This window comes from Pimephales promelas, chromosome 23 (genome assembly GCF_988280905.1).
Source record: "Pimephales promelas chromosome 23, fPimPro1.hap1.1, whole genome shotgun sequence".
NCBI lineage: Eukaryota > Metazoa > Chordata > Actinopteri > Cypriniformes > Leuciscidae > Pimephales > Pimephales promelas.
Window position 1 is genome coordinate 11,945,877 of NC_142791.1, and position 14,654 is coordinate 11,960,530.

General features: G+C 37.7%; 2 protein-coding genes across 3 annotated transcripts; both read right to left on the reverse strand.

Moving 5' to 3' along the window:
• Nucleotides 1-510: 510 nt before the first annotated feature.
• On the reverse strand, nt 511-13,448 carry loxa (lysyl oxidase a). 2 transcript variants are annotated; one of them, XM_039675889.2, is made up of 8 exons: nt 13,304-13,442; nt 12,528-13,195; nt 11,608-11,716; nt 11,007-11,144; nt 5,091-5,247; nt 1,669-1,764; nt 1,210-1,325; nt 511-1,123 (listed from the first exon to the last, which is right to left on the reverse strand). In XM_039675889.2, exons 2-8 carry the CDS (start codon nt 13,138-13,140, stop codon nt 1,117-1,119), a joined length of 1,236 nt encoding a protein of 411 aa, XP_039531823.2. In that variant the 5' UTR covers nt 13,141-13,195; nt 13,304-13,442; the 3' UTR covers nt 511-1,116. The 2 variants fall into 2 exon arrangements, with proteins under 2 accessions (XP_039531823.2, XP_088982492.1); XM_089126366.1 differs by lacking the exon at nt 511-1,123 and having other exon boundaries at nt 1,206-1,325; nt 13,304-13,448.
• LOC148969418 (uncharacterized) lies at nt 6,280-7,805 on the reverse strand. The gene is made up of 5 exons (XM_089126464.1): nt 7,260-7,805; nt 7,098-7,159; nt 6,936-7,012; nt 6,715-6,833; nt 6,280-6,600 (listed from the first exon to the last, which is right to left on the reverse strand). The coding sequence occupies exons 1-5, from the start codon at nt 7,455-7,457 to the stop codon at nt 6,511-6,513; spliced, it is 546 nt and encodes a 181-aa protein (XP_088982590.1). The 5' UTR covers nt 7,458-7,805; the 3' UTR covers nt 6,280-6,510.
• Nucleotides 13,449-14,654: the final 1,206 nt, after the last annotated feature.

Genomic DNA, 14,654 nt, shown 5'->3' on the forward strand with positions numbered 1-14,654 from the left:
ATAAATGAGTAAGACGTTTGCTGTTGTTAGCTTTAGCCTATGTATTGTAATAAATGCATTTGGGGTTCCGGGTTATGTCATTTGTAGTTTAATTTTCATTTCAATTAAACTTATTATGACTTGGCAATGTTCAACATCATCCATTCAGCTCGGTTACCAAAGTTACTGTACGAAAAAATATCAAAAGGAACTAAATTATGTCTTTAGGTTTGTATGTCAGGGTTCTGTTCTGTGGACTGTTTATCGTCCTGTGCTCTATTTATGTCCTCGTTTTGTCATTGGATTTGTCGCAAATCGCCACCTGTAGCCTACTTTTGAATAGGGTAACATACTATTTGAAGGGACAGCCATTTGTAGTAGTGTCTGAAACCATAGTGGACGTTATCGAGTACACTCATCCCACAATGCACTGCAATAACAAGTATACAACCAATGTACGGTGGGCTGAATTATCATGAGCCAAATACCAAGTCAGAATACAAATAAGACAAATTCACTTAATGAGGCTGAGTGTGAAGTTTATTCAAGTAATTTTCATTTAATATAACACGTGTTGCAGTAATATGAGTATCTGTATATAAATATCTACTTAGAATACACAACTAAAGCATCCCTTTAGCACACACACACAAAAGTAAGTTTCAGTAAAAAAAAAAAAAGAAAACCAAGAACAACAGTGTGGATCACCATCTGAAGGTTTCATTTTTATATTTGATCAGTCTGAGAGAATGATGCTAATGATTTGGGGGATGTGTGGTGTCAAACTGTGGCGGATTCTGGACAAATAACCAACATTTTATCCAGTTATTAGGAGGAATCCAGCACAATATGACCCTGGACACTTGTTTTTGCTTAATAAATTCAAAGCAACAACAAAATCGTTGTAACAAAAACAAAATAATAATGTAATTTACTTTAAAACTGTATTTATGCCTCAGGTTTTTATATTGTATGGCATAGTCAACACTAAAATGCCCTGCTGATTATTGGCTCTCACAAACAGGAAAGTGGCCCATGACCTCCGTCAATGTATATGTTCACTTTGTCGCAGGTTTTTATCATCAAACTTCATTTCTGATGATCATTTCCTATTCCTTGGTATTATTTTGTAGATTCTTAATACCTGAAATAAACCAAAAACATGAATATGTTACATTTATCTACATAAATATGTTACATTTAAATGAATAGGGCAGTTGGTATACTCACTGTGAAATATGACATCCTGAAACATAAGCATAGTTTCCGGTGTAACGCACATCACAGCGCACAACGTTGTTACTGTAGTCTGACTCTGGCACCTGGTAACTGGGATTTACACTAACCTAAAAACCAGAAAGGGAAAAACAGGCTGGAACTCAGAAACATGATATTTCGTGAGCTTAGAATTATAAGGTTCTATCTCCGTTTCGGTTAGTTCTGAGATATTGAGCATCAAAGTTTTTACATCCCAGCTGGCAAAACTGTTATGTAGTATAATCTTCTATTATAGCTTTATCTATTAATCTTTTTTTTACAAAAATAACACCACACAGGCATAAATAAACACCTAATGGATCAGATTATGTCAAAAACTCAATTTTGACCAAAAGTGGAGATAGAACCTTATAATTCTAAGCTCACGATTTCTTGAATACAATAACTCTTAATTTAATTAAGGCCATAAACCTTGAGGATGTAGTTTCCAGGTTTCACATCGGTAATATCTATCCATTGGCAGTCGATGTCGGCATTGTAAGTGTCATAACAGCCTGGACTCAGACCCTGGACCAATAACAACAATATACTTTCAGCACACAGATATGTAAAATGGTAAAGGTGTGTTATTTGGGTTGCACTTTATTTTACAGTATGCGGTACTAGGTAAATATGGCTTAATACAGGTAATATTTATAGGTTTAAAGGTATAGGTTCAGGGTTATTGCATACACAGTTATTGTAATCACTATAATAGTATGTACAAGTGGAACATGACTGTAAATAAAGTGCTACCGCTATTGGATGTACCTTGAAATATGATGGAAAAACCAAGATATAATATTCATACATACAGCATCATGGTATTTTACAAAGTACCATGGTGTTAACCATATCATGCAATCACTGGACCCTATGGTGAAAGTATCTGAAGTTCCGATTCTCTATTATGATGTCTGATATTTGATATCATGGTGACCAGTGTTGGGAGTAACGCATTACAAAAGTAATACATTACAGTAACATATTACTTTTTGCTGTAACGCAGTAGTGTAAGGCATTACTAATCAATTTTCAGTAATATTTTACTCGTTACATGTTCAGTGAGGCTTGTATTACAGTTGTATTACAGTGTATTGTCTGCTTTTACTTCTTAAAGGCAACAGACTATGTGAAAGTTTTAAAGCAGTCTTTTAGTGCCAGTTCAGAGCGGTCGCGTCTGTAACATTGTTTTTTCATCATAAATGCGAACACGAAAACTAAAATAAAATGAATATTTTAAGTTCTATGGAGACTGGAGAGCCAACCCTTCCTCATCCGATTTGCGCAGTGTAATTAACAGAATTACAAAAAATATATTTTGCCTCCTATTTTTTTGTCATGCATGAATGTGTGTCTTTTCCCTAATATTAAAAATAAAACATAGACTGATATTTGTCTAATGTCTGGAGTCCTTTAAGGAAGTAGCCTATATACGTTTCAATACATGAATTTTCTGAGAATTTTTATTTCAAGTTTTGACTGCAAATGTCATCATGTCCATAATGCTGGACCCCAATTTTAAATAATTTATCCTCAACTAGTTTTGTGGTGTAGGTCTACGTATTTTATAATGTTAACTTCAAATAATACTAATAGCCTAATTTAAAGATAAGGCAGCATTGGATCTGGACGGTAAGGAGAATAACGCTGGAGTTGGAAGAGGTGTGTCGCGATTCTGTAGGTTCGTGGATCTGAGTCGTGTGGCGAATCGCGATTTCGGTTTCATATTGCATATCGTTACAGCCCAAAAGTTAAGTTCTACTTAGTTATTTTGGTGAAAGTAACTCAAAAGTAATACATGAGTAATGTAACGCATTACAATTCTGGGACAGTAATATTGTAGGGTAATGAATTACTTTTAAATAACAGTAACAAGTAATACCTAATGTATTACAGTTTGGAAGTAACTTGCACAACACTGATGGTGACTATGATGTATTAGGTGTGTTTGCAACATAAACACTTACAAATGGCAGTTAGAATAATTACACATTGACTTGTATTCTTTATAAACACAGTAAACCCAGAGTGCATAGTAAATCCATCCAAGATGGTGGACAATGCAGTAAATATTTGAACATATCTACCTACAGTAAAATGTATTCAGTGCTAAAAGTATCACAAAAATTTAGATCTTAACAAAAATGGGATATTTTACCAAATATTTGCGTTTTATCTATTGTTTATGTTTTTTTGGAGGAGTGCCGTTAGCTTAGCAACATGCTAACTCCAAAGTCTTTTGAAATCTATTGTGAGTTTTGTCTGCTGTGCTTTTCATGAGAAGAACTAATTTTTTATAATTTATAGAGTTGCTACCAAAACCGAGGGTTTCAAATCCATTACATTTGAGGTTTCACTTCAGTCATAGAAATATATACATGAATAATGACTTTTAAAGTTACCATGATATCAAAATGGACAATTCTTATTTTTCATGGAATATTGGAGTATTTATTAAAAACAATGTATTCATGTACATCATTATTTTTCATGTGCCTTGTAATCTTTAATCAAAATATCTTCCCTTCCCTCTTGCATCTTATCTCTTCTCTGATGATGTGGCTGGCATGAGGGCGGAGCAACATGTCACTCACATGAGATCGACCAATAGCAAACTACAATCAATTCCAAGTGGACAAAAGTCTCGCTCCACATTTTTTCTTGTTCCAGAAACTGAATATATATGACAAGAAGAAAAGTGTCATGATCCTGGTATTCTTCTCTTACACTCTTCCGCCCTCTTCTGGTCACACTCTATTACATCCATTCACACACACATTCCCATTCATTATCCTATTCTCTCATCACTTTCTCTCCTCCCCAACTTTGCCACTTTCTCTGATTAGACTCTCTATTTCTAGGCTTTCCTTTCACTTGTTCTTTGTCAGATTATTGCCTGCTATATACCTCTTTGCCAGCTGTTTCAGTTCTGTCTACTGACCAGTGTTGTAGTCGAGACCACCTAACTCGAGTCCGAGTAGACACCGAGTCCATAGAGAGTCGAGTCCGAGACCAGAGACGGTCGAGTCCGAGTCAAGACCGAGACCAGTGAGGGTTGATTACCTAATTTACTTTTATTTACTTAGAGAAATCCTTTTTTTTTTTTTTTTTTTTTTACTGAATTTACTTAGAGTTTAAAAAATATGATCAGTTTAGGGTAAAAAGGCCACATAGTAGGTGGTGTTAAAAATAATTTTATTAAAATTTGTCATGCGCAGTTGCGCACTAGAAAATCACCAATCACTGGGCGTGTCAATCAATTGAAAGAAATATTTTATTAACATACATTAATAATCATGAAAAATATTTTGAATTGAACTCGAGTGGACTCAGGAATAAGTCCGAGTCCTAAAAAAAAAAATTTTCGAGTACGAGTCAATTCCGAGTCCAAATGGACACGAGCTCCATGACAAGACCAAGACCATTAAAATATGGTCTCGAGACCGAGTCCGAGTCTCGAGTACTACAACACTGCTACTGACAACTATATTACCTCGCTTCTGCTGTATCCAATCTCCAGCAAACCAAACGGGAGTGGTCCACGGTTTGGCGTTCCCGTACTCTCAACAGACCCAGCCTGTTTAACCCTTCCCGTTGCTGGTCCTGACTGTGTATTTCTGTTCCATTATTACTGAGAGACTTTGTGTTCCCTTTTGACTGAGACCTTCTTCTGTTGGATTTAATACTGAGAGACTTTCTGTTGCATACCTTGTGACCACCTGTGATATCTGTGTTTGTCATCTCTTAAATATTGTCAAACTGCCTTTTACTTTTGGGTCCTCTCTCCTAACTCGTGACAAAATGACTATTGCAACTTTTGTTTCATGCCGACTTTAATAAATGAGTGTGACCTGAGTGTGGGAGGTGCAGGCGAATCGTCGGTAGTAGCCGTAGTCACAGGACGTGTCCTCGAGACAGAAACTGGCCTTGTGTCCCTCCGCTACTCTTCTCTGAGAAGAGGCGTCCAGCAAGTCATAATGGCTGAACTCGTCCATGCTGTGGTAGTGCCTATAGAGACAGCAAAATATATCAGGTTATCATCATGCATGACTTTCAACTGGTGCATTTCAAATTTTTCCTGCCTCTGGGAATCGCATTGATAAGTGGGCTAATCGACTTAGAATTCCCATTCATTTTCAACGCTTTAATCGTATTGATGGATTTCCTTAACACTGGGACATGCATCAGACTTTCAGGCAGAGAGGAATGTCATGTGGAGCTTTTCCAGATGGACTTCACGGCCAATGTGTGAGCAGGAATTTACACCACTAGAATCTGCAGTTTTCATGCGTTTTTTCATACAATTACAATAAATGGGGACTTTGAAAGCAAAAGCACCATAAAAGTTTCTTAAACCTTTCAGTAGCTTTGTATGAGGAACACACTGAGACGTAATCTTTTCTTCTACCAGATCATTAGCCTCCATTAGTTTCCATCCATCTATTTGTATGCACATTTTCTTAGCCAAAGTTCGTCATCAAAATCAAAAAAGTTCGTCATCAAATCAAAAAAAGATTCATTTCGAAAGATTGCGTTCCCAAACACCAGGCGTCCGAACTCATTGCTTTTCATTTTCGCTCTCTGAGACAAAAGTCATTTAAAAAGAGCTTTCACTGTGTGAAAAGAGCTGTAATCGGGCATGTAAAACTCCTGAGTACTCCTGTGTACTCCACAAATAAACGTGTGTATACGGGAGTTTGCTGTCCCGTCACACAATCCCGAAAACTCCTGGATATGTACCAAGTTTGGGGCACAGCAGGGAGCCACTAGGGCCATCAGTTACCATGGTGAATAATCCCCAGGTCGGGGTCAATGCAAGGGAACATTAGCATTTCACACCTTTGGGACACAAGGCAGTGGCCTCCTTCAATTGGTCAGAGATCTTACATAGGATTGGGTGCTCAATGCTTTGTCCCTCCTCTAAACCCCCACACTATTGGTCCAGTTTATGGCCTCATTTGGGTTTATTATTACTCATTATTAATATTCATTGTCATTGGTGTTCATGGTTATAATGTCAAGACAATCAGATAGACAAAGTTGAGTTTGTTATTTTTATTATTTGTAAATGACACTGGGCACATGACATATATATTTATATACACACAGTCAAAACTCTATAAATAAAAAAAAAACATTAGCACAGAATACATTTTACTATTACTCATACAATAAATAACCCCATATAATATATAAGGCCTGTGTATAATATATGTAAAACAATATAATAACCCGAACAACCCACACCGACTTTCCATCCAATATGGCATCCTACTCTTCAGACATGTGGTCAACTGTTGCAGTCTTCCAGATAGCTGCCTCTTCCTCTGTCTGGGGAACCCCAGTCCTGCAGCTCAGTAGCTGCAAAATGGGAGGGAAAAAAGTAATTAAACCACTGAAAATATCAAATGTGTTGGGATGGGAGCCTCTCCCAGGCTGAGGCTTTTACTCAGATTTATATGTATTTATACTTACTCTTCTTTTTCTTTGTCTCATGAGCATAATTATCCAGCTGTCCTCCATCTTGTCTTTGTTATCATCTTGGGCCATCCTGTAACCCCTTCTAACAGTTTCAAAATATGTCTTGCAGGATGCTAGAGAGATGAAGATAGAGAGGGGGAGAATATGTTTATTTGTAACTAACTAATCTATACAGTTAAAAAGTTGTTGCCTTGGTACATTCTCTTGTGACTTACCTTTAACAACAGCAGGATCTATGTCCGGTACAGCCATTAAAAAGATTATGACCTCGAGGTTGTGGGGGGAGGATAGACTGTGAAGCAGTAATTAAAGAAGGTTGATTAAAAATATAATTTAGAAGAAAAGACTGTTATGAAAACATAGTTTTAAAGATATACCTTGTCTGTGCGTCATATTTGTGTATGTTGTTTTCCCCATTGTGCAATCTCCATACAGCTTCCTGTAAAAATCCAACATAGTATGAGGGCTCAATTCGAATAGATTTATAAATAAAGCACACAAAGTTAAGCAGACACTGTGATGGTCAGAAAATAACTTACCGCAACAGAATTATTCCCAGCTCTCTTTAATTTCTTTGAAGCAGGCTCCTCTTTTGCCTCTTTGAGCTCATTGATGTCAGCCTCCATCTTATCCAACCTCATGTCCATCATCTCCAGGTTTTCAAATATCCTCTTCAAACTTTCATTTGCCATATACACCAGTCTGTTTTCGTTTGGACTCAGAGATTTAAGAGCCATATTGTCCCTATGTAAAGGAGTAACATCTCCACTCTGCTCTCCGTAACACTTGTTGAAGATTGACACAATGTAAAGCCTATCACCTTTCCTGAATACTAATGAGGGGGGCAGGGGAATAGGGGCAAACTTGAGCCAGTCCCAAAACAAATTAGCATTTAAAAAGCCAAGCCATCAACTAACAGCATGTGGTCAGACAAGTTCCTGTTTTCGGGCCTTTACAGGCATTTACAGGTACGCATAACAAAGTTCCAAAGATCCCTGCCAAACAGCACATTTCGCGGGCGTTTTCATTGTCCGAATTCTCCCGTATACACACTTTTTGACGCAGTGTTTGCTTCCTCAATTACAGTAACTTCTATTTTTATTACAGATATATTGCGCCAAGTTCCCAGGAAGAAACAATTTTGTTCCTTTTAACACATGGGATGAAATGGTGCTTTTTTTGGCAAATGTTTTTGTGTAGTTGACCTATAAGCAGGGCCTAAAACAAACATTTTGCCCCACCTACCAATTGCCGGTGACTTGGGAAAATGTACCAGCCATAAATAGATTTTTTTTACCGGCCATGAAACCAAAATTTTGGTTGTTATTTCGATAGGCTGCCACAGTTAAAACTACTAGCCTAAGCCTAACTAATATAAATTAAAAACATTATTAAAGACAAATAAAAAGAATTAAATATAAGAACAAATAATAGCACAAATAAATACAGCAGAACAAATATGAAATAAGCAGTGCTTTTCAGGGTCTGTTCGGGTAGCCCACAGAAATTATAAGTGACAAAAGTTATTGAGTCAAGAGCAATGAGTGATTTTTTTCTTTGTCCTTTGTTGTTTGATTAACAATAGCCACAGACAGCAGCAGGTTTATTAGGCAGCTGTCACTTTAAGAGCTAATGCCAGAATCGAATATAGTGTAACGCATACGTTTTATTTCTCAACTGTTTACGTTCACTTAAGACATAACCGACCACTAGGATACTTTCCAAGACAGGAATTTTAGTTGTTGACAATTTTGTGTGAATTTGTCCATTCAAGAGCAAGGAAGAGAATGTCCATTTTGGATGTGCGACAAATTGTGTTCCCTTTTGCGTCATCTTGCACATGAATATTTAAATTAGCAATGCTTACACTTTCGCGACAATGCAGTGCTGGCTTCAGATTGAAATACATTAATAAGTCAGATTTGTGAACACATCTTTCAGACTGATGTTTTTGTGAACTGGATTACACAGTGATTTGTGAACTGAATCAATGAGTCACTGAAATGATCCAACTCAAAAGAACAATGAATTCAGAAATTAGTCATTGCCACACAAATGGTATCAAAACTAATTTATGGTGTTTTGCAGTATATTTGCAGCTTGAAAGCTCCAGTCGCTTCATTGTAATTGTATGGAATAAAGCAACCTTTACATTCTTCAAAATCTTTCTTTTTATGTTCCACAGAACAAAGAATGGTATACAGGGTTTGACTGAGTAAAAGATCCAAACAGGTCATATACAGTATATACACTATCACAGGCAAGAAAAGCAGAAAACGATCATATTATGACACTTCAAATAAATGCAAATCAGCCCACAGACTTTATGCCCCATTTATGCGCAAGACCTAAAGTCATTGTATACACTGGAGCTTGTCCAAATGTACGCCGTAGTTGGTGGTGAGACACGGCTTACATCAGGATGAAACTATGCAGTGAGCTATTACTGACTCAACTGAAGTAAAAGCAGCAATACCGGGCCTCTGCTGAGTGTTTTCATTTTGACAAGAACACAGACCTTTTTCCTTGTAAAAACAGCACCACCAGCACTAGATTGAGATATCCCTAAGATAAAACACTCAAATCATTATAAAGTCGCAAATGAGCTTCACAATCTTGCTTTTCCCCCGTTAGAGTTTAAGAACTGCCGTTAGAGTTCTTAAAGGGATACTTCAAGATTTAGCATTAAGCTTTGTATTAATCGAAAACCAGTAGTATTTTCAAATTACCGTGCTTTCCATCCTCATATCCCCCTGAGACGAGAGATTTATGTATTTTTTGTCTGAAAAAAAAAATCCCAGATGACGCAAAAATCGTCATTTTGCGTCATCGGAGGATTTTTTGGCCAGAGGCTAAAGACTACAGTCAGTAGTAGTGGCTGTCCCGCATGTTCGAATCCCGCCCATAGAGTGTGGGCTCTCACTCACAGAATGTACACATAGTGTCAGCCATTTTTTTTGGAAGCTAAGCTATAGCAGACTCTTGTTCTGTGGAGAAAGCTGAGTAACTTAACGGGAGAAAGCTGAGTTACTCAGTAGTAGTGTAGTTACTGAATAGTTACCATTCATCCTCTTTTTTTACATGTCCGGCCGCCGAGATTCAGCTTTTGCTTTCTGGAGTCGCCATTCATTGTTTACATGCACACCTTTTGTTTCAATCTAACTGAATTCATTCCGATTGGTGAATATGAATGTAGTGTTTACATGAACGTTAAACAAGTGATCGGTTGATGTGCGTTTTAACATTGCTAAGAAAATTCCCGCCCCTCCGTGAGAGATACGAGACCGGTGCGTCTCACCAACGCATTCTCATCCTAAGGCGTCATATACGGCGCTTTTGCCAAAGCATAGACATCCAACGCACATGTCACCCTTTAGCGTCAAATGAGACGCTTCGGTTATGGTAGGTTTAGGTATGGGGTAGGGTTAGGGTTAGACCACTAGGAGGCGCCCAATATATATCTGCGTCTCATTTGACGCTAAAGGGTGCCATGTGGTTAGATGTCTACGCTTTGGCAAAAACATCGTATATGACACCTTGGGATGAGAATGGGCTCGTCTCACGGGTGTCGATCTTCAGTAATCACGCCAACACAATGAATGACGACTGTAGAACGCAAAAGCCAAATCTCCAACATTTTGGGCAATCTCGAAATCCTAGACTTACTAGTTGCCTAGACTTGTTGTTTAACTACTACACTCTGTTACCGGTAGGCGTGGCCTCTTAAGGCAGCGAAGCAAGTACATTCTGGGAGTTGTTGTCTTTCATCCACATAAGCCAAAAATACATTTTCTTCCTTTTCTCAGTCTAGAAAGCTCCATATTCGAAAATAATTTCACATTTCTTCTACATAAATAACCCATTTTAAATACACATTCATCTTTCCAGAGATGAAGTATCCCTTTAATAGTGGTCTGTGATGAACCACTTAACCACTACTTAAGAAGTAGTTCACTTTCAAATGAAAACTACTCCATGATTTACCCACAAGCCATTAGGTGTATTGTATATGACATTCTTCTTTCAGATGCTCTTCCAAGCTCACAAGCTCTTCCAAGCTTGATCATGGCAGTGTGTGAAAACCCACTTCAAACCCAAAGATTGAAGCTCAAAACTAAGACATTAGACACAACTCTGATTGTATTTGTCTGAAAGAAGAATGTCATATACACCTATGGCTTGAGGGTGAGTAAATCATGGGGTAGTTTTCATTTTAAAGTGAACTACTTCTTTAGAAAAGTGCAGAAAATGCTGCAAATAGTTGGAGTTGTAAGAATCAGACTTACTGATGGCAGCTGTGCCATTCCCAGGTGTAGCGTGGCCTGCTGGGAAGAAAGTCAGAGGTACCTTGGTTCTTGACTCGCTGTGGGAACCTCAGCAACATGCGCGTGTCGTAGTCTCTCACGCTGGACCTGTATGCAGAGCTGCTCAACAAAAACAGCCCAGCGGTTACAGAAAATCAGACATTCCTTGAGTTTCTCATATTGTCCTACAGCTTTCAGAATGTGTTTCTTGGCCCCGTGGCCACATTTCAAGAGCACATGGAACAACTACAGATGCACGTCTCCAAAGAAACACTCCTTTTACTGGACTACACTATTCTTGTGTGACCCGGTAATGTGTTTCGCAGTCATGCATGGGATCATTTTTCCATGTAAACAGTTTTAAGTGAAGTCTTTTTGCAGAGTTTCTCACTACCCATCGTGGCAGGACTTTCGTTTCATTTTTTTAACGTTTTTTCCTCTCACAGAGCTGGTTTGAGTTATAGGACGTTCCTACCACATGGGTTTTAAATAGGTTCTCATGACTCATCTGTTACACTCGGAGGAATGCGATGCACTAACTCTCCTTCTCTTACGTTCTTCTGTTTTATATCAGTAATAATACCTCGCCAAGCAGTTTTCCTCAGCGGCGCATCTGAGATTGTACATTGGAACCCTCTGCACGTAGGTGGACGCTTGAATGTAGTATGGGTCTCCCACGAGATCAGGCAAACCTATGAAACACTGAAATGTTTTATTAAAAGATACAAGAATATGCACAGAACTATAAAAATAACAGCTTAAACAAGCCTGGCCTCCTGACAAATGCACAAAAACCCTCTAAACCCAATTCAACTAGACCAGCAGACCACAATAGCCTGTTTTTTTGCTGCAAAGATGTCATTATTTTAAACTGACAGTTTTAATTAAATTAAAAACACGTAATTATAATTAAAACACAAGAGGTGGATCCAATGCCGTCATGCTTTCTTTTCTTTCTTTGAGCGAGCACCAGTGATAGTCCTGCCTCACTTGGTGCCAAGACTTCTAAACACTTTTTGAACTTTATAGTTTTCAATATACAGTAGCTCCAGTGATAGAGTTATCATTTTATCATTTTTTGCTTTTGGCTTGCTTTGAGCTTGCTCAGTTGGGGTTATTTAGTGTTTAGCAGTATTATTGATCTGTGTTGTACTACTTTCATGTTATCAGTGTGAAGCTGCTTTGATACAATCTGTATTGTGAAAAGCGCTATAAATGTGACTTGACTTGACTTGACTTAACCAGTTGATGGTGGACATTATGAAGTTTCCGCCCTGATTTGACTGACCAAAATTAGACATTTTAATGCGTGATTTTTTTTTTTTTTATTATAATTTTTTTAGATAGATAGATAGATAGATAGATAGATAGATAGATAGATAGATAGATAGATAGATAGATAGATAGATAGATAGATAGATAGATAGATAGATAGATAGATAGATAGATAGATAGATAGATAGATAGATAGATAGATAGATAGATAGATAGATCTGTCCTTACCGTGCTGGAAGTATCTTGTGCCATATCCCGGGCGCTGTTCAGGACGAGGTCTCTCGTACGTGTCATAATAATTATAATACGGGTTGTCCGGGTCAGTAGACTTGTATGGGTTATAAGGATCATCTCCGACCATCTCTTCATCGTCCCGCGCGTTTCTGTCGGTGCCGTTGGCCGGTGTTTGCAGGTGATCCGTGTGATTCCTGCGCCCGTGCGATCCTCTGGCGCGCGCTCCTGGTAACAAGCGCGAGGCGCCACCGCGCGCACCGATACCTGACGGCAGACGCGCGGAGCCGCGGCTATGAGGGGCTCGTGAGGGGGAAGACGAAGAAGCTGAGCCGTCGGTTCTCGTAGCCGCATCATCATTGCGCACGATGGCTATCGGCCTGGCTTCCGTCTGCTCTTTCTTTCCGTCTCGTTTTAACGGTGGCTGATACTCAGAGCCTTGACTTAATATACTAAAGAGTTTGCCGTTGTGCTGCCATTGTATGGTTTGTCTGAGAGCTGCCGCACCAGTGTTGCCCTGACGCTGAGAAAGACCCGTTTGTACAATGCAACTTAATAAACACACGTGCGCAAAGGCGTAAATGAAGGTGTCAATTAAACTCGTGCTCATTTTTATTTAATTGGATTCTCCAGTTCTTCTGCTTGTCGATGTTCCAGTAGGCTAACTGAATTGGGGGAACAAGAAAATGGGCTAAGTTGTGCTCTTTCATAAAGCTTGTTTGAAAATAATAATAATAAAAATAATAAATTAAATTAAATAAAGTGAGACTTACATAACGGAAAGGTGAGATCTCAGTGCGACCTCCTATTGCTCTGCATTTGGTCTGATGCGCAAGTGTAAGAGGGAGGAGGAGCTGATTTTTAAAGTTTCTTGTTATACAAGCTCCGGTAACGGTTCTTATGAAAGCTGCAAAACGTGAGATTCAACATGTTCAAAATTAAAACGAAAACATGCAAAGAATTTTTTTTCTGACGTCAGTGGGAAAATATGTATTGCAATTTTCCTCAGTGTATTACATTCCCAATCTTATGCTCACATACAATTAATTTAAGAAGATGTTCGCGAAAATAAAAAAGAAAACACCTTTTAAAATATATGTAAAGACATGTGCCATGTGTTTTTATTTATTCATTTATTTTTTTAAGTAGGCTATATGTTGCCTATACCAAATAATGATATAGCCTACATTCTAAAAAATGCTGGGTTGTTTTAACCCAACTTTGGGTCAAATATGGACTAACCCAGCCGTTGGGTTAAATTTTTACATTACATTTTTAACCCAACATTTCCGGTTTGTCCATATTTGACCCAAAATTGGGTTAAAACAACCCAGCATTTTTTAGAGTGTACCAATTTAAAATAAATAAATAAAAAATATATAGCCTACTTTACTTGCTCCTTGAATACACAATATATTTCTTCAAAGTTAAAAGGCTACATGGTTACTCCATTTGACTTAAAAAAATATTTTTATTAAAACAAAAATCTAATATTTTTAAACATGAAATGACCATAATACAGTCATGTCAGTCTTAATGATCCCTATTTTTTTTTTTTAGGGTTTGTTGTCATATTGCTTTATTTATTATAAATAAATAGCCTACATAAATAAATAAATAAATAAATAAATAAATAAATAGGCCCAAATAAATAAATAAATCCAAACTTACACCAAAATATGTTTGAAGAATTTTTAATTTAATTTTTAGTTAGCTACGTTCATTTCTGACTTTTTTATTTTTTTGAATACAGTCCAGATGAAAAAAAAGGAGAAGAGTTTTCACATCATAAAATAATTCCTTCTATACATTATTAACAAAAGATGTTTGAGGAAAGATTTGGTTTTTATGTTGTGTTGAGACAAATCCCTCTCAGTCTGACTTTTGGGTGAACCTTTAGGCACTTCAGAAGAACTCTTGGCACAAATGTCTACATGTCATTCTTCTTGTACAATACACGGGCCTGCAAAGTAGGCAAAACATAATTACACTATGTTGTCTGTTCGGGAAGTTGTTGCTCAAAATAAAATCCTCCCATTTTCGCGAAATCCTTTGATACTTTCTGCCACTTCTCTGAAAAGTGAAAGCAAAGTCATGTGTGGGGGCTTCACAGGTTTACGAGGT